Genomic DNA, 23436 nt, shown 5'->3' with positions numbered 1-23436 from the left:
GTTTTGCCCTCCTTCCGTATGCTAAATATGGCTATCATCTGACCTTGCATAGAGACATTTTACCTCACTAAATAGTTAGGGGTAAGGTTAAAAAAAAAAAAAGGAACAGCTTTCCAAAGTCTCAGTGAAGTGAAATGGCTCAGCAATATGTCAGAGAAGCACTAGAACTCGCCCAAGGGATCCTGTGGGAGTGCAAGGCTGGGAAATGGGTAGCATCTTGGACACCAGCAGATAGACTGTTCAACAGTCATCTGACCTAAGATGAAATCACACAAGTCTCTCTTGTCCAGCTGATTTTCTCCCCTAATAAGGTTGCTGCCAGAGGTTCTGTTTTTTGTAGATACCTTTCACCTCTGGTTACAACTATTACTTTTGCAACACGTCATCTTATTTCATCCTGAGGATGCCCAGGACTAAATATTTCTTCCCAAAATATTTCTTCCCAAGACATCCAGGAGTTCAGAACTAAGTATTTCTTCCCCAGTATTTGCTTTCTTATATCCTTATGCAGGACACAGGCTGTTTATTTCTCTTAAAGCATAAGCAATGTTTCATTTTCTTGTGCTTTTCTGAGACAGGGCAGTACAAGAGATGATAACCAATTAAAAACTCTCGCCTCAAGAGGCCTAAGATTCTCTTTCCTTGTCCACTTTGATGAATCACAGGCATGTTTCATGCGAATGTATCTTATTTAAAACTTCATATTCTATATCAATCCGTTCATTTTTAAACATGTGAGTGTGACACATAACTGGCAACTTTGTGTGGAGCTCATTATTGAAAATGGGACTGGCAATGGTTTTGGGGTGACTGTTTGCCAAAATCATTTCTGTAAGCAAACCACAAACCATAGAACTAAACAGCTGCCTTCTAGCAAAGAAATGAATGCAATTGAAGTTGTTCAGGCTGTAGAGTTAAGATCTCCAGCCTGTATAAGTAGGTTGTCATAGAAAAAACATCTGAACTAATTGTGGCAGTACAGATAAATTAAAAATGTATGCCTATGTTGCAAAGCAGAAATCGGTGTCATAAAACTGTTTTATTTAATTTGTTCCATGTTGAGTGATGCAAGCAATACCTGAATTTTAAAACAACTGATAGGTAACTTTCAGATAACTTATTGGTAAAGAGTTGTAGACATTTGCTATTGTTACCAAACCAAAAATGATTTTTGATGCTGATTTCAAAGTCTGAGTTTTATCTAAAAATTTAGGAAATAGCGATTCCCACATTTGATTTTCTTATATTGGGAAAGATAATCTAGTGCTAGTCTCCAAGGTTTTTTCCCTTCTACAGATAACATAATCAACTGGCTGACTGCAATTAGCTTTCAGGGCCTTCAGAACACACATGAAGTATCTTTAGCTATGTCTACATGTCCCAAGGAGCACAGAAATCCCAGTGGGTTTTCCAACACAACCTCTGCACGTTCACATGGTTAAATGTAGATTCAAATGCAGCCAAGGTGGAAAATGCAGGTTGCTGGCTTCCAGTTTTTGTTTCAGATAGTTATCTATGTGGTAAGGTATTGAAATACTTTCTGTGTTCAGCAAAAATGCTGGCATTATTCCACAAAGCAAATACAATACATTTAAGCAGCAAGGAACACAAAATATTCCCTTTACCAGAACTATGCAGAAATGTCCAGCTGATACGAAGGAGAGAATACTGAGAATACTGGCTACTGTATGGAAGCAGCTAACAAGGCCACTAGATCTCTCCTGGATTCACATTAGAGACCTGTATACTGATTCTATGTACTAGTATAGAATCAGAAAATAAAAGACAGATAACAGAAAACTATCTTCAAAAGAGGAAAGAAAAATTATGAAAATGAAAGTCTAATTTGTTTGCTAATCTTTAAAGAGGAATTAACACTTGTGCTTATCATCCTCACTTCATTCTAAATTCCTACCTTGTTACAACCGACTTCCAGCTTTTGCTGTCAGCGCCGTCAAATTGGCTCTCAGCCAAATTTAGCCTTTTAATGGTTTCCTCCAGCTGTACCGTTAACTTCTCATTTAATATCTCCAAATTATTCTTCGCTATTCGTAGCTTCTCTCCACTGTCAGCTTCCTATTGTTCAACAAAAGCAAAAGTTTATGGAATACTTAACCTCACGTGAAGCACAGGGTTAGCTGAAATGATGGTGAGATAGGGTCAGTCAGTGCTGAATTAGATGACAAGAGTGCATCCAAGATCACTAGCACTACAACTTCCAAATTCTGTCTTGGGCTGCTCCTTGGATGTCTCCTTTCCACATATAATTAAAAATTCTGTCATAGCAATATGAGTGCTTAGGAAAGTGTCCATTCCATATCAATTATTTTAAACAAAACCAAACAAGATAACTTGCCACAACCAGTAACTAATGGAAATAAAGGCATGCATTACAATGATCATACCTTTTTCAGTTCTTTACGCAGCCTCTCGTTTTCATTAATGACTTTGTCCATTCCTTTGGTTTTAGATTCATTACGCATACTCAGCTGGCCCCCGAAATGAAGTTTCATTTTTTCCATTTCAGACTAAATATCAAACAGGTTGTTAAAACACATGCAGATTGCTTAGTAGAAAATTGCAGATTTCCATTTTTAAAGCACAGCATAGTTACAGCTACTCAGCACAGTGAACATAACATTGCATCAGATATTTAAATATATCCTTAAGGTACAGAGTACCTTTACATAAATCATGCAGTATGTTATGCTAAAATGAAGTTTTGCTTTTGTGTTCTACATGTTTCATATTTTCTGTGTTTAAAACACTTGTGCCAATCAATGTCAACAACAGGTTTGCTGCTCCATTTTCCTACTAATATGCATATAAACTGCTATCTAAATATAGTTAGTGGAAATAAATCAGTACCTTTAGCCTCTCATTCTCCTGTTCAAGACTAAGTAATTTCTCATTAGAAACCACAGCTGGAGCTTTTTTCAGATCTTCATTTTCTCTTTGGACTCTCTCTACAACCTTTTTCATCAAACCAATTGTTTTTTCCAGTTCTGGGACTGTCTTTCCACTTCTACCAGCCTATAGAGAAAGAAGAAAAAAAAGTTAAAGGAAGTAAACAGTTCATCTTAGCATTCTGAGATACTCCAAATCTTACTTTATCGCTTATTTTCCCACCGCAATTTGTATTTGTGAAAAAGATGTTATATTTTGGTGTGACTTGAACCCTAAAGTTTCTTGCATACTTAGCTCCCCAAAATGTCTAGTGATATATTCACCCCCAAAGTCAACACATCAGCTCCTTCATTTTCTGTGTTACCCAAGAAAGCTGCAGTTAGTCTCAAAATCTGCTCTACTTCATCAACTAAACTGAAACATTAGGAAAATCAATCAAAGTACTACTCATTTTTTTTAGCTTTTCGTCTAGAGCAATTCCCTGATCCAACAGACCATACAATTGCTTGAATGCTAATACTTTCTGTGAGGGGAAAAAAAAAAAAAAAAAAAAAAAAAAAAGAAAGAATGGCTGGGAGCTTCAGGGAGGAAAAGAGGCCCCTTCTTTAGCAACCATACTTCTGCTAGATTAAAGTGACAGAAGAACTACATCTTAAAGCATGAGTAAATCTTCTCCCTTTCCCAAGGCATTATTTTCCTTGCAGAGAGATAAATAAATATGGAGGGAAAAAGCTTTTAATTTCTCCATTTTTCTTCTTTCACCGTGTTCACTTATGAGGTAGAAAAGCTGTTAAAGGATGTTCAAATGCAGCTATGTTCTCATCATCTTTGTAGCAACCGTATTCCCCAGCAGTAATAATTTAAAGATGCTGCTGTTTCTGCTGTTTAAGAACATTCTTAAAGATGTTCTGTTTCTAATGGCTGGGGCCATTAAGTACCTGCATTTCTTTCTACGTAGGTAAGGAGCACAGGACAGTGGAAAATGGGGAAGATTTTCCTCCCTAGGCCCCTACATAAACCAAGTTTTGGAAGTAAAAATGACTTATTCTTTCTTCTCTAAAAGAACTGGAGTGATTAGGAGGTTTGTGTTGGTACACAGCAAAGTTCAAGAAAAACCTGTCACATCTTGGTGCCTGAAAAGGGAGGAAGAGTCAGAATTTGCTGCCACCTCAGAACCTTTGCATGAAACAGTTTTATAAACTGGATTTTCTTATCCAAAAACTACCTCTGTATAAGAGATGATAGGCAGATACACAAGCAGTCCATGCAAGGTTCAAGTAAAAGAATGGGAAATATACAATCTTTGCCAGGTATGCAGAAGTAGAACTCATTCTCCTTGTATACTGAAAGAGCTACAAATGCACTTAAGAGCTTTTAGAAAGTCAGCTTCCTTTAAAAGGTCACACAAATAGTTTGACAAGTTAGTGGCAAGAGAGATATTGACCGCCGCTGAAACCTTTTTTCCCCTGCAATTTCTGCAATATTGCTCTATTAAAGTAGCTGGCAGTAGCTAGGGTAAAATTTAACTGTGTCATCTTGCATAGTACAACAAACAAAAAAACTTCATGAACAATAACTTTCTAACATCTTCATCAAATCAAAATCCTACATTTTAAATCATAAAACTGTAACTGTACTATGAAATTACATAACTACATGAATATAATTTCCATTATTAGGGCTGTAATTCCTGTTTTTTGTAAAACTACATTTGTGAAGATAACTAATCCAAATAACAAAATAAGGCCAGTGCAAATATTTAATAGCGTAGCTCTAGTTCATCTAATGGTCCCATTAAATGAATTTTATTAACTTATTATAACCCTTTGGGAATAAAATAAAAAAAGTAAGAACAAGTCCTGCTTTTAGGTGTTTCCAAATAATTTAGCTTTAAGAAAATACTGTATTTTGGTTTCATTTAATTATGATGAAAAATGTTCTAATACTCACCCCTCTAATGCTGCTCAGCTTCCGTTCAATATCTGCTTTCTCTTTTTTGAGAAGCTCACACATTTCTTTTAAGTCACCTACTTGGTCCTAAAAAAACAAAGCAGCTTATTTAGATTTCAAATTGAGGTGAACAGCAACAAAATTACAGTTGGTTTACTTTGAAAAATATAAAGGGAAAGCAATTTCTTATCACAATGACATTTTTCAGCATTTTTACCAGCCATTCAACCTTCACATCTTCCATAAAACCAGGAAAAACTTATGGTATGTGCAGAAAAGATATCCATTTCTTTTTAAGCACTCTCCTAACCTGTGTCAGGGTAAAGGGGACTACAGGTAAAAAGATGGTACCTTTAGTCGTGGCAAATCTCTATTGGCCTGCTCTAGCTGGAATCTTAGCTCAACATTTTCAGATGACAATCTTAAATTTTCCTTTAAAACCTCTTGTTCTCTTCGATATTGATCATCTGATCCTATTCCTGATGTCTTGAGAAAACGGAGGGAAAAAAATTATTATTAAGTGGCAATGCACTATTCAATGTATCAATTGTAGCTGACAAAGAGCAACAGAAAATTAGTATTTTTCCAGAAATAAAATGTGTAACAGTTGTATCACCAGTTTTGATCTAATCTGTTTTGACTTTAACTCCTTCTCTTACATTTTCTAAACTTACTTAACCTTTAAGGGAAGTTTAGAAACCAGCATAAACCAGTAAAATTTTTGTCAAACCAAAATTAACTCTCCAACTGTTGTGCAGAAATAAATATCAAAGACTAAAAGACAAAAAAGCTACTGAGTGTAGTAAGCTGTGACACTGTAAGCGGGAACAGCATCCAATTTTAAGGATATATTCTGATATGTTTATTAAATAGTACATATGGCATAAGTAACATCACTGAAGTCAGACTACAGAGCAAGTCAAAAAGAGTAATATATACTCTAGTTCTTAGTCTGCTAGTTCCTACAATCTTAAGTCTTCATCCATAGAGGCTAGTAATTTCTGTTACATAAAAAGTGTTTTGCATACCTTATAGTGCCAATTTCAATCATAAGTAATGGTCAATTATTATGCCTGACTAGCAAAGAGTAAAACCTTTTGATGATGTAATCATCAGTTTTTACTTATGTAATTATGGAATTAACGATATGATCCAATAATTCATCACTAATAACGATAGGAATAAAGTATTTCCTTCAATAAAGTATGTTTTTCTTAGAGTAAGTAATAACACATCTTAAGTCTCTTAAAGAATGAAGAAATCAATTAGCTGTCTGTATCATTGTGATTATTTATAAACTTTCTGGATCAAAATTTTAGAATTGACAGTAGCTTACTTGTGAGTTGACACCCATGCCTATCATGAAAGTATAAGGTCTGCTTTATGGACTACTTGGTGACTCCTTCAATATTCCTGTAGACCGTGCATAGGAAACCACTGCATTATCAAAATCACAACTATTCTATTTCTACACCATTTACACAAAAGAAATGCTAGAGGACTGCTACGGTATCAAACCTCGGGCATTTCACAAAACTCTGGGGTTGTTTCAACACCCTCTGTACCACTTCGATAAGTTTCATGTTTATCCTCTGCAGTGTGTCGATTCATTTCATTATTCACATTTATTTTTTCTGCTTCACAGTCATTAGCTTGATTAGAAAGTTCCCCTGAATCAGACTGATTGCAGCTCATTCTATCAGTAAAGGGCTCTTCTATACTTTCTTCTTCATCAACATTTGATTGCTTGAATATTTCTTGCTTCCTCTCCTCTTCTTCAAATTCCTCATTAAGTTTTCCATTTTCAGGTTCGGGTGTATTTTCTTCTTTTTCACTGCAGTTCTCTTCATCAGCTTCAGCTATATTTTTGTTTTTCAATCCTTCCCTAGAAATATCTGTGTCCTCGCACTTCTCACTATCTTCAGGATGCTGCTCAGGAGACACTTCTGTGCTTGCATCCGCAGTAGCCTCATGGTCTTCATTATGCACGACGCTTGTTTGCAGGTCTGCTTTCTCAACTATTTCATTGCCATCAGTAATGCTATGATTAGCCTGACGTTTGATTTCATCCCTATTTGAAATAGATTTCTTTTGAAGAGAATTCAAATACTTTTGTTTACTGATACTGACAGGAACAGACTTGGTCAGTTCAGTTTGGTCACATGTACTCTGATTCAAGTTGAAGATAGAATGATGCATGAAAGAAAAGCAGAAGACAGTAAAACAGAACAGGAAGTAAAGAAACCTAGAATGTACTGTTAAATCTATTTCTTAAAAGATTAAGATAACCTAATAATGCAATATTTACAATATAATGAACCTCGTAAAAACCAAACCACAACACCTAATGTAACTGAAATGCAGCTCAGTGTTTCCCCAAACTCTGTGTATCCCAACTCTTCAATCAATATGAAATGTAAAAGTAGTCTCTCAGTTGCAGACTCGCATATCAAAAAAATACATATTCCTTATTTCTCCATATATGCTAGGATGTTGAATATTTCAGCTTCTACCTGTGGAACACAGAAACTATAAGTTTTGGGTTTGGGGTTTTTCTGGGTTTTGTTTTGTTGTTTGGTCTTTTTTTAAACACTAAAAGCGGAGTATTTCATATCCTGTTCTAGAGTACTATAATTTGAAATAAAGTCAGCTAAATTGCACAGAATACCAAATGGACAACAAATAGTTTTGTTACATAGCTGCGATTCCTCTTGGTAATATTGTTACATTATCAACTTACCGAGGGTCTAGAATATGTCTCTCTCGAACATTGTCTCTGCAATGCATGAAGCTTTTCCTGGAGGTATTGATTTTTGAAATATAATTCTTCTACAACAGAATCTCGTGGGATTGCTTGCTGTGTTCTATGTCAAAAAACGAATCAAGGCAAAACAAACAAATGGCTATTAATGCAGAAAAAACATCCCTTAATGTAAAACAAATACAAACTTCTGGATTACTAGACTGGATTTTCTAATATTACTGGGGTAGTTACTCTAAATCAATGGCAGCCATATACACTATTTCTACTGATCCCTAGGAATCAAAACTACTTACTTTGGCAAAAGGAATCTGCTCTTTTGAGATGTGTACAGCTTCTATTACTTAGGTACACTATCCACTCTGATAGTGGATACACTGATTAAGAATACCCTCCCTAACTGCAACTTAGCAGTTCCAGTAACTTTTACCGACTCATAATTATAATTTTACAGAATAGGAGCCAATGTTTTTCATATTATTTAGCTCTTTAGAATATTCTCTGAATATGCACAATTGCTCCCAAGCAGCTTTAAGTTTGCTTGTCACAGACTCCAAAAAGAGTTTTTGAAATTCCCATCTGTTTTTTTTTCCTTATTGAATCAGGTGGTCTAATAGAGACTATCTATATCTTTACACAGATTTTTTTTCTCATTTAGATTTTTTATTTTTTATAGGTTCTTTTGAAATGCCTCTCACCTCATGTGAGCAACTTCATTTTCTAAATCTATATTCCGTTTTCTTAGTTCTTCCAGTTCTTTTTCAGTCTCTGAGGCTCTTACTCCAACAACACGGTCAACAGTGACACCAGTAGTTTTCAGTTTCTTCTGTAGAGCAATTTTCTCTTTTTCAGTCCTGCAGCATCCAGTAAATTTACATTTAAAACTTTATTTGCTACTGTGCTTTCTTTAGGAGAAAATATTTTCTGTCTTAAAGAATCCACATTTGCAATTTATTTACTCACTGAACCACACCCCCTTTTCTGTTTAATAAAGTCGCCTTATAGACAGTACAGCTTTACCAAAAACACCTCCCAAAAAACCCAAACCTGGAAAAAACAAAGAACATTAAGTCAGTATCATGCACGTCATAAACTACTTGCTGGTCTGGCCTGTGTTTTATGTGAAATTCATGCAAGACTTGATAAGAATAAATGCCATTTTGAAACACCCTCAAACAACAATCTGACAACAGCTACAATCACCATCACAGTTTCCTTTCTCTTCTGCATCTTTTATCAGTAAAACCCTGCCATTACTGTACTCAAGTAAACGTAAAATTTTCAGAGGGTTTGTGCGTGTCTTTTTTTTTTTTAAAAGGATTCCACCTCATAATCCTAGAACCGTCAGTACTGCAGTTGCACTAGATACAACACAACAGCACAGCATCCAGTCCTAGCAATCTGATTAAGTAACACAGCATTGAGAAACAGCCTGTCTTCATAAAACTGTTATTTATTTCATGGGAATAACAGAATGATACATACAAGAAGTATAATAAAGGATTTAAATTTGTTGTATTCAGAGACGGTTTCCTCTAATAAAGATTATTGCCTTTTGCAAGGCAAAGGATACTATGGGAATAGCCTGCTGCTTGAAAATTAACTAATCCTTTTAATCTCAATAGCAATGTCAAATTCTAGGCACCAATCTTATAAACATAACAAACTGTTATAATTATTACATGGCAAACATATTTGGATTTCCCTTATGTCCTCATTTTGTAGCAGAATCTATTAAAACCAACTCACTTGCTATAAATTTCCTTCAATGTATTCAACTGTTTGGCTACAGCATCTGCTTCTTTTTCCTTCTCTCTTAGTTTGTTCCGCAATCCTTCCATTCTGATTTGCCATTTTTTACCTTCTTCCCATTTAATTATTTCCTCTTTGGAGTTCTGTGAAGCACATAAACAAATGACGTCTTTCTTTTTGATTTTTTTTTTCTTAAAGCAAAATAAACAAACAGGTTAGAAAACAAAGAATGATGTATTCTTCATTTAAAACGCGAAGCCACAGCAGGCATATATCATTTACCTTATTTATTATAAGGTAAATTGCAGGCCCAACTGGATATCTTAAGTATGCTGTAGTGACTGAACACTGACGCAGTTTAATGTTATTGCCAAATTCTTCCTTAGATTTTAATACTCATTTTACAAAAAAGGAGTGACACATTTAATGAAATTGGAGGTGTTAGTTCAATGTGTCCTTTTACTTTGAATTACATGTTAGTAAAGACAGATTAAAGAAAAAGAAGTGTTCTTCTATGCCAATTTACAGCAGATCCGTCTTCTGCAGCTCACCAGAAGTTTATGTGCCCTGGATGCACAGCTGTACTGCTGGTCATTTTACTTTATTTTTCCCTATGACAAATGGCATCTCTGCTTAAAGTTACAATTCAGTGACTTTATACATCAGTTAAAACCTGTAACTACGTGATCACAAAAGGCTACTGAAAAATCACAGCCAATATTCCTGTAAGCAATTTTGGGGTTTTTTTTAATTGGACTTTTTCCTTCTCCAGTTAGCCCTTGTACTCTCTTTTCTGTCTTCATTCTACACAGTTATTATTACTAAGGGACGGACAGAAAGCAAAGTCTTGGAAAAAGGAAAAAAACATGCCATGTTTGAGAAAAATATCTCTAGACATTAAGCAACAAGTATTTTAAAAGTCTCAAATTAATTGGAAGCATAAGTGCAATCCTACAATAATATTTAATATAATAAACAGTCTGAATGTCATTACATAAGCATGCTAGAATATTCCAGTATACTTTACGATCACTATGACAAGCCACTAAGTAGTGACTGAAGTAGTAAAACAAGCAAAAAAACAATCAAAAAACTGGTGAAATGAACACATCTCCAATTGTTCAGAATGTCTTGTGTGTTGAGAGCACTACTGTGAAGAATAATCACTTCGACAGACATCACCCCTTTTATGATTCACACTTTTGCACCAAAATACTTCATGCTTTTACTATTGCGTTGATTTCACAAACACACATTTGACAGCACTTATGTAATCAATTTCACGCTATCTATAAAATCATAGTTTTTTCAGATTTGTATTGGATCTTTAATTCTACAAAAAGGGCAGGAAACATTAATCTATCAGTACCAAGCAACAAGAGCAGTTAAAAAAGAGCAGGGGGAACTTGAAGAAGTTACAGTTATGCCACTGCTTTTCTTCTGATCAAGACTGGCTGGTTGGTTGGGTTTTTTTACAGGCAATAGGGAGAGTTGATCGGCCGACACCGAGGCTGATGATGCCTTTCAAAGCCACAATCTAAATACCACATACCTTGTCTTCTCTTACACCTTTCTGTTCTATCTCTTCACATTTCTTCTCAAGTTCACTTTCCAACTTTTTAATTTTTTTCTGAAGTGCATCTATCAGATTTTGTTCATCAGCTTTGCTCTGAAAAATTACAAACTTTCACAAACTTAAAGTTTAATGACCACTACCTAAGTACTTTTCTCCACTCAAAAAATAAGGACTTTAATTCAAATTGGTTGAATTACTTTGCAACCTAAATGACCTTTTAGAAATGATCTTTAAATTATTAAAGTATTGGAATGTAACTTTGCATTCTAAACTGAAAAAATTGAGTAAGCAGCAAGTAGCTGAATTAAAAAAAAAATAAATAGACAATTCTACTGTAAATCCTTTACTTTTTTCTCCTTTAATCTTCAGGAGAAATAAGGACAGCCAGGAAAATTCCACTTTCAAAGAAGCTTAAGCGTGGTGATTTGACTCCTCAGACTCTTTCAAAATTATTTCAAGCAGCAAGTATTTTTCAGTCTCTTCTTTTTATTTGAGGCATGCTTCCAACAGCAAAAGCTAATAGCTCACATGTAACCCAACTGATGAGCAAACATAAATTTTTAGATCAAGTGTAAGTCTCACTGCTTGCCGAAAGTACTTAATCTTTCCCCCCATACCCAGTACATCTATGCAGAAACTTGACCAAGATCCAACATGTTTTTAAAAATCAGTTCTACCTGAATGCTACTGCTTAGCCTCTTAATCCGTTTCTTCAGTTCTTCATTTTCTTTTTCCATCTCATTTTTTTCTCTCAGCATTTTAGAAAATGCTTTTTGTTTTCTCTGAAGTTCTTGGTTCAGCTCATCCCTTTCATCAGACAAAGAATTTTCCCTGGTTTTACTTATTTTAAGGTTATCTGTAAGTTTTGTTATCTGATTATTTAATTCCTCTATCTGTGTCTAGAAGAAAATAAACAAACAAACAAAACAGCAAACCCCAAAATCAGGATTATCAACAATACAACAATGCAATACAATGATATTACCTAGTACTCACCATAAGCCCCTTTGTTTGTCTGTCAACAATCTCCTGGACATTCATATATGCCTCTTTTTGCGATGCAGCAGAAATAATCTGCTGTTCAGCATTAGCAGTCATTTCTGCTCGGAGTTCCAGAAGTGCTTTACTCAAAGCCTAAAAATAATAATTTCAAGTTCTTTTAAGTGAAGAAGCTGCTAATATGAACATTACAAAACAAGCAAAGGCAATTATATTTTACCAGGTTATATTATGCAATTATATTCTAACTCCTGCTGTACAATACAGAGAATTCTTAAGCATTAAGCAACATTAAACATTTATGCGACATAGGGATTAATTTTTGTTGACTAACTTTCTGCTGCTTCTCTTTTATAGCTAACTGGCTCTTCAGCTGTTCCACCAGGTTTTTCAGTGTTGCTGTGGGTGCTCTATTGTTCTTTTCTTTTTGGATCTCTAGTTCAGTTTTTACATCTGCTAGTTCCTTCTCCATCTGAGATAACACGTTCCTCAATTCATTTGCTTCATCTTTTAGTTTTTCCACATCAACTGCGTGCTTTTCCTGCAGCCTAATAAAAAATAAGCATTAATAGGGTATATTGCAATAATTAACTTAGCAAACTCCAAATAAATAATGATGTTATATATTTTATTATTGTTAAAGCAAATGACACATCGATTTGGAAACAGCAAGAAAAACTGACTCAACAAAGAAGTCCTCCATTTAGTAAGAAAATTACTCAAAAAAGATCAGGAAAATGAGATTAGAGCGTTGTTCATTCTAATTCCTGACCCTAACAGGTAAAGAAAGCACCATACTATTCTCCTTTTAAACAGGGGTTAAATTTTCATGAGTTCAAACTCGTTACACAGGAAGCCCAAATGGATGTATCACAAGGAAAAAAAAAAAAAAACACCAAAAAACCACCACAAAACAGTAAGTATCACAATATCTTAAAGACAACTCTCATACAAAGACTCCTTGAATACTTTCTTTTTCACTGAATGGCACAAAGCTAACAACTGAAAGGCATTTTTCCAAGCCAGTTTTTCAATATTAGCCTCAGTGAAGGGCTACAGATTAAAAATAACATACAATTACCAACCATAGTAACACTTTTGAGTCAGTTTTTTCAGCCAAATATAGATTCAGCAAAACCATGTTCAATTTGATAGACCAGTCCTGTAGCAGCAATGCATAACTGACTTAATCCAATCCAGTTGTGACTTACGTTAACAGTCTAAAAACTTACTGGGCTCTGACAGTTTCAAACTCTTTGATTTTCATTAAAGTAATTTGTTTTTGTTTCTCCAAATCAGATGATGTTTTCTTTAATTTTCCAACAAGTGAAGCAAGAGAATTATCCTGTTCTGCTACAGTTTGTTCCATTTCAGCTAAGCGGAGGAAATGGTTGTTGTTGGAAAGTGATAAAGAAGACTTTTTCATTAACTCCTGTGAAACAGAGCAAATACATGTGATAAACAGTTTAAGCTGTAAATCAAAGGTAAATATTAGTGATGCATTTTAAACTCAATCCTTAATATAACCAAGCATTAATATCTAACAAGTTTATTTACCGAGATGTGATTCTTAGTCCACCGAGAAAGCAGTCACATTAGTTTGAAAAGAGCTTTGTGCATCTAATGGTCCACAGAATAACCAGTTTACAGGTTTCACCTCATCATAAAGTGTCAAGAGAAAATTTCTATTGAAATGGGTTAGTTTACCATAACCACAGTCTGAATGAAAAGAACAGAAAGCACAATATAAACTCTCTCCTCTAGAAGCCTCCATAAATTAGGATGATATGAAAAATGCTCATATATCCTGAGGTTGTAACTTACAATAATTCTGTACCAAACATCCGTTTATTTTTGCTGTCATCGTTTATTATTTACTTTTGACTGCAAAGCTGTTCTTTTGAGCAACAATTTTATAAATTTGGGAACAAATCCACTAATCCCACAAACACACATAACTCACCAAAGCAGTCTGTTTAAATTTATTAAGTGAATTGTCAGTATGCAAATTTAACTTCTGATGTAGAACTCTAAGGTCTTCCTCATGCTTCTTTGCTATTTCCTCTTGTTCCTGTTAGTTCAAAATAAAAATATGACTCTACTGATGCACACTATTCCAGAAAGTCATGAAACTACAGTACCTTCATGTTGATTGCTCACTCATTGCTCAGTACGGCTCCCCAAATTTTCTAGCTATTTTTAACATTGTTTTCTTCTTGCTATAATAATTTATTTTTTTCCCCCCTTTTTAAAACTATTGGAAAAAATCCACTATTACTATTTTAATCTTTGTACAGCAAGTAGTATGGTGCAACAGGACAGGAGCTGGAGAGCAAAACAGTTGGTGTTGGTCTTCACCAACTATTACTACCAATATGGATAGCGATATCCATACTATGTACTTTTCAGGTCTATTTACTTTGGAATGTAATGTGATCCTGTGGATGGAATGTCTGCTAGCAGACAGAGTACAGTAGGCTCATTTTTAGACTGCATCTTCTGGTTTAGGTCCAAACCAAAAAACTTGATTTCTCCCAGAAGAAACAGCTACACATGTTAACCAAAGCACACTAAGTGAAGATGACAGGAAATGTGCTTTGGAAATGTGTTCCTGATCCAAACACACTAAAACTGACACATGTTCAGTCTTGAAGTAGCTCTTATACACAAGGTTTATGTGTTAAATTATGCTTTAAGGATATATAGAATAACAAACATAATGTATGCTTAAATAATATAAAGTATGCTTAGATACAATGTTTATGCTTTAAAATACGCTTTAATTTAAAATATGCTTTAAGAAGCATATTTTCCATAAATGTATGTCCTTCCTGTACCTTCCAAATTCACGACAAGATGCATTGTTGCAAGTACTGGAAAATCCCATATAAACATTAAATACACCGAGACACCTTCTCACAGCAAAATTTTCTTTTTTTTCCTATCACACTAATTTAATTCCTAGACAGACTTCATATGCATAACCTCTTGACTGAGCAAGCCTCCTATTTTGAGAAGTAAAAAACTTCTACATGAACTTTCTACATAAAAAATTACTAATTGTCTCTGCTGTGCTACCACTGAGGTCAGAAACTTTTTAAGATTTCACTGTCAATGAGATAGATAAAGAATCAACTAAAACAACTTAAAAATGGAAGAAATTTTATGCAAAAAGTGTAACTACCTCTCTTGCTTTAGCAAGCAAATGTTGGTATCTTTTTAACACCTCCTCCTTTTGATTTAATCTTGCTTGCATATTTGCAATGGTTTGACGAGCAACTTTTATGGCATGGTGGTACTTCGGATCATCTTCTTGTTTGCCTAATTCAGCCGTTATTTTCTCTCTTTCCGATGTTGCAGGTAACCGAAGTCTTAGTTCATTTATAACTTTATCTCTTGATAAAACATTTTGTTCAGCATTCCACACAGCAGTTTCCTTTTCTTTTAATTTCTACAATGAAACACATTGTTGCAAGTCCAGAATTTAAACACTGCAAAAAGATCTTACTTTTTAAAAAAATGTACCTGAAAAATGTCTAAATGAACTTATAAACACAAAATATTTTGCACTCAGTTCTGACTGTATGGGTTTACTATTAGATGAAAAAAGTCCAAGAATATCATTACTATGTCTTTATGTATTATTTGCTCGGTACAAGACTCTTATGCAACTCATTTTGTGCTACCAAATTAAGAAGGTTTCAAATTTCTTAAGAACCACAAAGTATCTTCTGTAAAAGAATTTCAATTTAGCAATCCAAGATAAAAGGATTTTGCTATGCTACTTATTAAATTTGATGTACCACTTACTAAATTTAACTAGCTGTAGTCAACTGAATTTTGTACAGCAAAAGCATCTTACCCTAATAAACAAACATTCTAAAATATTAAAAAAGATTTCCTCAATAATTTGTTCCAATGGAAAGAATGTTTCATTTTAGTCATGGTGTGATTATATTATTTACATTTTCTCTGTGTTAAATACTTGTAAGGGATTGGCACATTTGAGTGACATTTATAAAAAGACATCCATTATATTATAAAAAAATTAAGGGCATAGAAATACAAATGTTGTCCCTTTATATGATAATTTATGCATTTAATTACCTCCTCCAGTGATTTGCAGGTTGCCCTAGTTTCCAGGATCGTTCGAATATGCTCCTGATTCTTTCGCAAAGCCCATTCAAGTTGTTGTGGGAGTGGCAAACTAGGGTCTGGAACTGATCCTGTAGCCTCTTCTAACTGCACAGAGAGATTCATACTCATGTAATCTGACAACTCCGAAAAACGTGCTTATGAGGCTATTTTTAGTTAATTCAGTGCGTGTACCTTTAAAGCTGTACTAAGTATTTCATTTTGTTGATGATCATACAGGTCTAATTGGCGCTGCAGTTCTACTTCCCTCTGGTCCCAAGCCATTTGCCTTTCTTCATGAAACTGTAACAAATGTTTGATAAAGGTATTTTATTTATTGAAGGCAATGGGAATTTTATATCTAACTTAAACAGAAAAAAAGAGGTACCAAAATGTAAAATACTCAAATTTGCTATTAAAAAGAATTATGGAACCAGGATACAAACTTCTATGTTTAAAACTTAGTAGGAAGAATCTTCCTTTTTAAAATCACTTAGTGAAACAAGGAATAGGCTGTTTTTCTAATAGCATGCAGAAATACATACCTTGTTCTGCTGTACAATTTCTTCTTCCAGATTATTGATTGTATGTTCATATTCAGAAATAATATTACGCAAATACTTCACCTCTTCCTTTTGCTTGACTAACTCTCGATTGAGTTTAAGTTCCTGCAGATGGAGTTCCTCCATCTTCACATGCCATTCAATCACCTAATAATGAATGATACACAGTATTATATTTACTAAGCCCACAGGCCAACTAGATGCAGCTACACCCTTTGACTTTGAGGCACTATGGCACTTATCCAACCAACAGGAAGAGAGAAGTTCTGCCTTTTTAAGCTTCTTCCCTTCTGTTGAGTGAGAACACATGGCAAGAGTATGAAACTGCAAGAGGAATGCCTGCAGCAGACAATGAGAGAGGCAACAGGCTTCCCCCACACTGATGGAAGAGCATTGCGAATAATTTTCAAATTACCTAAGCTATACCCTATGCATCTGTCCAGACTGAACAAAAAAAGAAAAAAAAAGCATGCAAGAAGCTTCGTTGATTTTTCCAAAATAGTAAAAGATTTTCAAAACCATTAAAAAATGTACGAATTCAAAAATGCAAATGTACTAAGAATAACAGACATATTTATGTCAAAATGCTCTAGAAAAATATTTGAAAACTGTCTTAAAACTAAAATAAGCCAAGAATGCTACAACCGTTGCTTACATGCAGACATCTTTAGTCATGACAGATATAACCATATTACATAATACACAGTGATCTGGATGAGGAGTGAGAAAGCCTTATTCAAATTTCAAGGCAACATTTTTTACAATAGCAACATATGATTAAGTAGAATTACATGAGTATAATAATGTTTCTGACCATGCTGCCTAAATTACTGCTTCTGGATTTATTTAAAGAGACACAAATTTGTAGTGAAGATTTCAATGCAAGCTCATGGAACAGAACTTCAGAATGCTAACCTGTGTTTAATTTAATTTTATTCATAATTTAATTAAATTCATAATTTAAAGCAATTTAATATAACTGAATTCATAGTTAGCCTCTACTTCTATGCCACTTAATTGGGCACAAAAAAATATTAGTAAATGTGACTGCACTGCCTTTTACAGGGCAAATAACTAATGATGTGTTACTTTTTTAGAATAGGAAAACAAAAAAAGACAGGTGTCATATTCGAACAAAGTGTATTTTGAAATCATTAAGTTCTACATTAAAACAGATGCTTAGGGAACAAGCTGAACTGAACTGTAATTTAAATGCAGATCAGATAAACAGAGCTATTCAAAGTTGTAAAATAGCAAACCTTTTGAGCTCCTCTTGTATCCTTCAATGCACTTATTAATTCCTCTAAACTTTTCAGTTTTAACTCCATCTCTAATGCTTTGTTTTCTGCATTTCGACGCTCCTGCTGGGCATGCTGAACTTCTTCCAGAATCTTCAACTTGTCATTCTGTAGCTGAATCATTGTTTGAGAGAATTTTTCTTGCTGTGCTAAAGGCAGAGCACCACTAAACTGTCGCCGCAAAGACTGAACTGTCTGTTGAAGATGTTTGGCTCTATTTCTTCCTTCCAGTCGGGCAAAATATAAGGCTTGCTCTCTCTCATCAAGCTTCTGCTCTAAACGTAGATTATGGATCTCTGTCTTCTGTAGTTTCAATTTAAGTGTCTCCAATTTGCCTACTGCAACAGATTCACTACCTTGAAGGGCTATGATATGCTGATGCAGTTTTGCAATAACCGCTTTTTCATCTGACTGTGCCTAAGAACAAAATATATAGAACAAATTTATTTTTCCTTTTACATGTTAATGAAGTGCATATGTAAATATAAACACTTTTTTTTTTAATTTTATATATTGCATGCATTTTAGTCCATAGGTAAGAGCAAGAACTAGCCTCTAAAAACAACTTTTTATGTTGCCACTGTTATTTCTATAGTCACACTTAAGAAGTACACCTCTTCAGATACTGATCTTAAAAAGTGTGTCTTTCTCTTTCCAAAATGCCTAAACTTAAAAAATATGGTAATGTAAAAGCTGAGAAAAGTGTTGTATTTAGGGACTCAAACCATTCTAGAACATGAAAACAAACCCCAAGAAATTGTTTCAGCTAATAACAAAGCAATAGAGTAAGCATACTGCAAAACTTTGCAAGTCATTGCTTGTCTTGTAAAAAACGATCAAACTTTCCTGATATAATATTTAAATATTGACCACGGGCTATAAATCATAGAGGAATAAATACTACCTAAATAACTTGGAAAAAAGCTCAGGATCTGTAATAGCTGTACAGCTAGAAATGGGAAAAAAACGAAGAAGGGGCTAATTATGTAATAAAGAACTCTTGAAAGGGTATGGCCACTACAAGGACTAGCTTGCTAAGATCCTTCTGAAATAATTCTGCAGTTTCCTAATTCACTGTAAAATCACTTAATTTCTTCTCGCCCCAGGGGGAAAAAATCCCAACTGCAGTGTTAATAAAGGTTGAATTTTACCTGATAGTCTAAAATTTGCATTCTAAGAGATTCCACTTCTTTATCTCTGTATTGCTGGCGTGTCTCCAGAGCTTCCACCTGCATTTTTGCTACGTCAGAGAGTTCTCTTAACCTTGCAGGGAAAACAAGAGTATTGTGTCACTTGAAACCACTGAATAACCTATTTTTTCTACATAGAAAATGCTAAGAAAACATGTTTAGCCTGTTTCCTCATATCAAAACATTTGAAGACATTGTTCTTTATGAAAATTCTTCTGTATTGCCTCTCAACTTTTTCACAGGACATTTTCCCTTAAGTTATACAGAAGTTTGCTAGCAGTAACCTACACTGGCAAAACAATGACACGGTTTTTACCTGAACTAACCATCTCTGCCCTCTATTTCTCTCCCACTTCAGGACACAAATGGTCAAAAAGTTTCACTTTCAATTCCATTCTCTGCTTACTAAAGTCTAGTCACTCATTTTCAGTGTCAAAAATCACTACAAATATGCCCACAGATTTTGCTTTTTTGGGAATATAACAGGTTTACATTATTTACTCAAAGAGAAATGTCCATATCAACATAGCTAAAAAGGTCAGTTTTTCAATTTATGCATATAAAGTTACTCTGTTTTAAGTAAACGGCAACCGCCCCACTGCAGCTGAATCTTTGAGATATCCAACTCTTTGAAAGTAAGAATTGCTTTCCAATTTCTTTTATGAGATTTTCATGCATTTAAGGTAGGTTGTGGCACAGAAACAAGATAAACCTTAATTAATTAGTTTAAAAATACTAGTAATAAGTATCTAAGTGCACACTTACCCACGTCTATCCAGGCCAGCACTTAATTCCTTGTTCAAATCAGAATGATGCAAATTACCTTCTTATAAACTTCTTTATAGTCATGAATTAAATGGTTAATTTTCAATTCCAAATTTGGCATATATAAATGCCAAAAAATTAGGCATTGAAAATTATCTGTTAGTAATACATAAGTAGTGTATTATGTAAGCTTATACAGACTAAATTTTTGCATGCTTCTAAACACAATGCATTCAAAATATGTTACTTCAACACTTACTTTGATACTTCAATCTTGAGCTCCATCTCGCGCTTCTCTAGGTCCACAATCTGTCGTCTATCTGCATCACTTACTGCTTTACTTACACTCTTTGACAGTTCATCTCTTAATTCCTGTTCTACTTTCTGTGCCTCAAGGTTGATTTTGGTGAGCTTAAAAAAAAAACAAAAAAAAGGAGAAACAAACAAAATGGTATGCTAAGCACACAACTGCTCCCACCCTGCAAAGAAAAAGCAGTGCCAAAAGTATCTTTTCTTTTTTAGTCATTACAAAACAGTATTCATCTGTGTTCAGCAAACATTTCCTTGCCTTTCTGCTTAAATGTCTTTTTGTTTGCAGTATTGCATACACATAGGAACAGATACACAGGCTGGCACAGAAGAGGATTCTAAATTAAACACAATTTTTATTAATGAATTTTCTTAAAACCATTACTGCAATAACTTGCTCTTAAACTAAAATAAGAAAAAAAAAAAGACTAAGACTGTAAACTCTTTAGGAAATTAACAGTCTTACTTATACATTTCTCTATTATCTAGTATATTGGGATTGCTAACACAAATACAGGTTATAAGTGCCAAGACTCACAACAGTTTACTTCTTTTGTTCTTTCTAAAAAGAACTTTCATAATTAAGTGATGTTCTTTCAAGCACACTCATTTTTCAAATTTAGTATTAAATACTAAGTAACCAATGTTTCAATTCAAACCAATACCAAATGTATTGCAAGACAGATAATAATACGGGCAAAAGAGAAAAAGGGAAATGTGATCCCAGGGTGTATCACCTGAGGTATTTCTTAATGAAATAAAAGAAGTTATGCCATCAGAAAAGGCTTTAACAATACTGCTGCTGAAAAGGTTTATACACTTTCAGTTACTCCATGTCCCAAATTAATACAAATCAAAACAGTGTAACAAACACTACTAAAAAGAGAAATGGGGAGTCCAGACAACAGTAATCTAAAATAGCGATGCTAAAGTCTAGCAAAGCACAAGGAGGGGGAATGAATACAATCTATCAACATTCCTGTCAACATAACTAGTCTTTTTCTTGCTTTGTGTTGAAATTGTCAATACTGGCACATGAACAAGTGTCTACAACTGCCTATGAATAAATTTACACTGGAAATTATAACAAAGTCTACTATTAAATAATGAATTTATGGAACAAACTTCAAATATGAATAATGGGGACAAAAAAGTCCAAGATTAAGACCGATATGAGAAGAATACTAAGAATCATCAGCTCCAATGGCATATGACTACCCTTCTATTCTTGTGTTATAGATAACATTTGGCATGTGACAGAGGACACAGCCAATCTGTAACAGAACCATGGCGCTATGGTTTGCAAAAGGGATGCAAAGGTCTAACATTTTTTGAATCATTGGTAATGAAGAGAAAATGAGCGAGCAGAAAAGGGATCACATGAATTAGGAACAAGAACAAAACGGTCAAGAACAGACTTTTTTTCTAGCAGTCTACTGTAAAACTAGCAAACTGTCAGGATGCTTATCATGTGTTTTACAGAGATTAACTAATGTTTGAAATAAACTACTGACAAATTAATTAGTTATATTTTTTACAAATGTTCTGTGCATGCAAAATTGCAGCTCTTAAAGGCACCTATATTTTGCGTCATAAGCGTATTTCCCAGTCGTGATACAAAATAGATTAATACTTTTTGAAAAGATCAAAAATATGCTTTTAAGATGTGTCAAATTACGTTGTTACAACCCCGCAGATTTACCTCAGCAAATTTTGTTTCCAATTCAAAATTACGTTCTTCTATTTGTTTTACAGTATTCCTTAAATGTTCATACATTCGTTGCGAATGTTCTGCTCTCTGTCTTTCATTTAGTTCCTTCATTTCCAACATTGTGATTTTCTTAGAAATGGATAAAATCTCACTGTTGGTTATTGCTTTTGTGGCCTTGTCCATGGCACTGTCACCCCCTACATTAAAAAAAATATTTAAATTAGGGAATACACAAGCTGACTCAACCATGAAAATTATTTGCACCATGAAACAGAACATGAGTTTTGCTTTATCTCTGTCAGATAAACTTTATCAAAACACCTGTTTTAAACTGGAGGGATGGTTATCTTGCCTTATTACATGTTTGAAACACCTGTTTTAAACTGGAGATATGGTTATCTTGCCTTATTACACGTTTGAAAAGTATCTAATTTGAATAAAATGCTACCATCAATTATAAATCGGTTTATCTGCAACCACAGTTCTTAAGACTGATAACTATTTTCAATGTAGCCTTTCATTTTATCCTTAATTCAGCTGGTAAATCTTCAGGAAATTTAATTTAAAATCTTTAAAAGAAACAGATGTGGATGAGTTCTTGAATAATGAGAATACAAACTGTACACAAAAAAGCCCCAGCTATCAAGAAAAAATACTCTGCTAGAGAACGTGAACCAGGAAAAAGAAATCATTTTCCTGACAACCTTTGAAGTACTTTGACTGCAATCAAGTTAGAAACTATTGCACCTTATTAAAAAATAATAATAAAAAAAAAACCCAACAGGTGATGGTGCTTTACAGGTTCCAACTTTTAAACCCTTGACCCAGTAGCACAAAAAGGCCAATGTGGAACAGTTTCCAGATGAAAATACCAAACTTGGTTTTGGTCAAATAGATAAATAAAATGAAACAAACAAACAAAAAGGAAATTCACAAAAAATAAATTAAGACCATTAATTAATAGTTTTGACCTTTTGGGGACGTTAATTTTAAGATAAATCTATTTTAAAACATTTTAAAATATTACTTTTACTCAGGACATACCATTTGATTTTTAATGTTGTAATATAACATTCATACTTGCCCATGTTAGTCATCTGCTCCCACGCCTGTTCTACTGTGTGAAGTTTCTCTTTCGTTATCTCCAGTTCCTTACTCAATAAATTTATCTGTGCTTTCAAGGATTCATTCTCATGCTGTATGACAAAGAGTTGCAATATAATAGCAAACTATTTAACTGTAGCAGATTTCATGTTTAGTATCTATAAAATCTTTTAAACTAACAGATTTTGCCTACGCACAACCCATAATCTATATATATGGCAACAGAAGGGCATAAGTTTCCTCCTAAGCATGAAAAAGCTATTCTTTGCTCTCTATGTTGTACCTTACTGCCAACTACTATTACCATGAATATTTATCATCAGTGACTGTGATTCCTAGAGTGTCTAGAATTAGATGAGGAAATCTATGGTTGTCATACTAAACACCTCATTAACAATAGGAAAGAATTACTTCTGG

General features: G+C 34.1%; 1 protein-coding gene across 1 annotated transcript in view; it reads right to left on the bottom strand.

Annotated features, from left to right (window-relative positions):
- Positions 1–23436, bottom strand: part of CEP290 (centrosomal protein 290kDa) — a 52308-nt gene that overhangs the window by 5286 nt on the left and 23586 nt on the right. The window contains exons 26-48 of the mRNA XM_009882617.1: positions 23000–23111; positions 21907–22112; positions 20155–20306; positions 19092–19203; positions 17902–18357; positions 16625–16789; positions 16275–16382; positions 16053–16187; positions 15130–15396; positions 13909–14016; positions 13178–13377; positions 12280–12493; positions 11943–12080; positions 11624–11845; positions 10923–11039; positions 9368–9513; positions 8317–8472; positions 7598–7721; positions 5209–5343; positions 4858–4944; positions 2869–3033; positions 2406–2528; positions 1916–2076 (exon numbers count right to left, since the gene is read on the bottom strand). Coding sequence (XP_009880919.1) covers positions 1916–2076; positions 2406–2528; positions 2869–3033; positions 4858–4944; positions 5209–5343; positions 7598–7721; positions 8317–8472; positions 9368–9513; positions 10923–11039; positions 11624–11845; positions 11943–12080; positions 12280–12493; positions 13178–13377; positions 13909–14016; positions 15130–15396; positions 16053–16187; positions 16275–16382; positions 16625–16789; positions 17902–18357; positions 19092–19203; positions 20155–20306; positions 21907–22112; positions 23000–23111 — 3809 coding nt within the window. The remainder of the gene's footprint in view (positions 1–1915; positions 2077–2405; positions 2529–2868; positions 3034–4857; positions 4945–5208; positions 5344–7597; positions 7722–8316; positions 8473–9367; positions 9514–10922; positions 11040–11623; positions 11846–11942; positions 12081–12279; positions 12494–13177; positions 13378–13908; positions 14017–15129; positions 15397–16052; positions 16188–16274; positions 16383–16624; positions 16790–17901; positions 18358–19091; positions 19204–20154; positions 20307–21906; positions 22113–22999; positions 23112–23436) is intronic.

The sequence above is a fragment of the Charadrius vociferus genome, unplaced genomic scaffold, assembly GCF_000708025.1.
Source record: "Charadrius vociferus isolate BGI_N301 unplaced genomic scaffold, ASM70802v2 scaffold72, whole genome shotgun sequence".
Taxonomy (NCBI): Eukaryota; Metazoa; Chordata; class Aves; order Charadriiformes; family Charadriidae; genus Charadrius; species Charadrius vociferus.
Note: the sequence above shows the minus strand (reverse complement) of the source record. Positions and strands in the feature narration are given on the sequence as shown.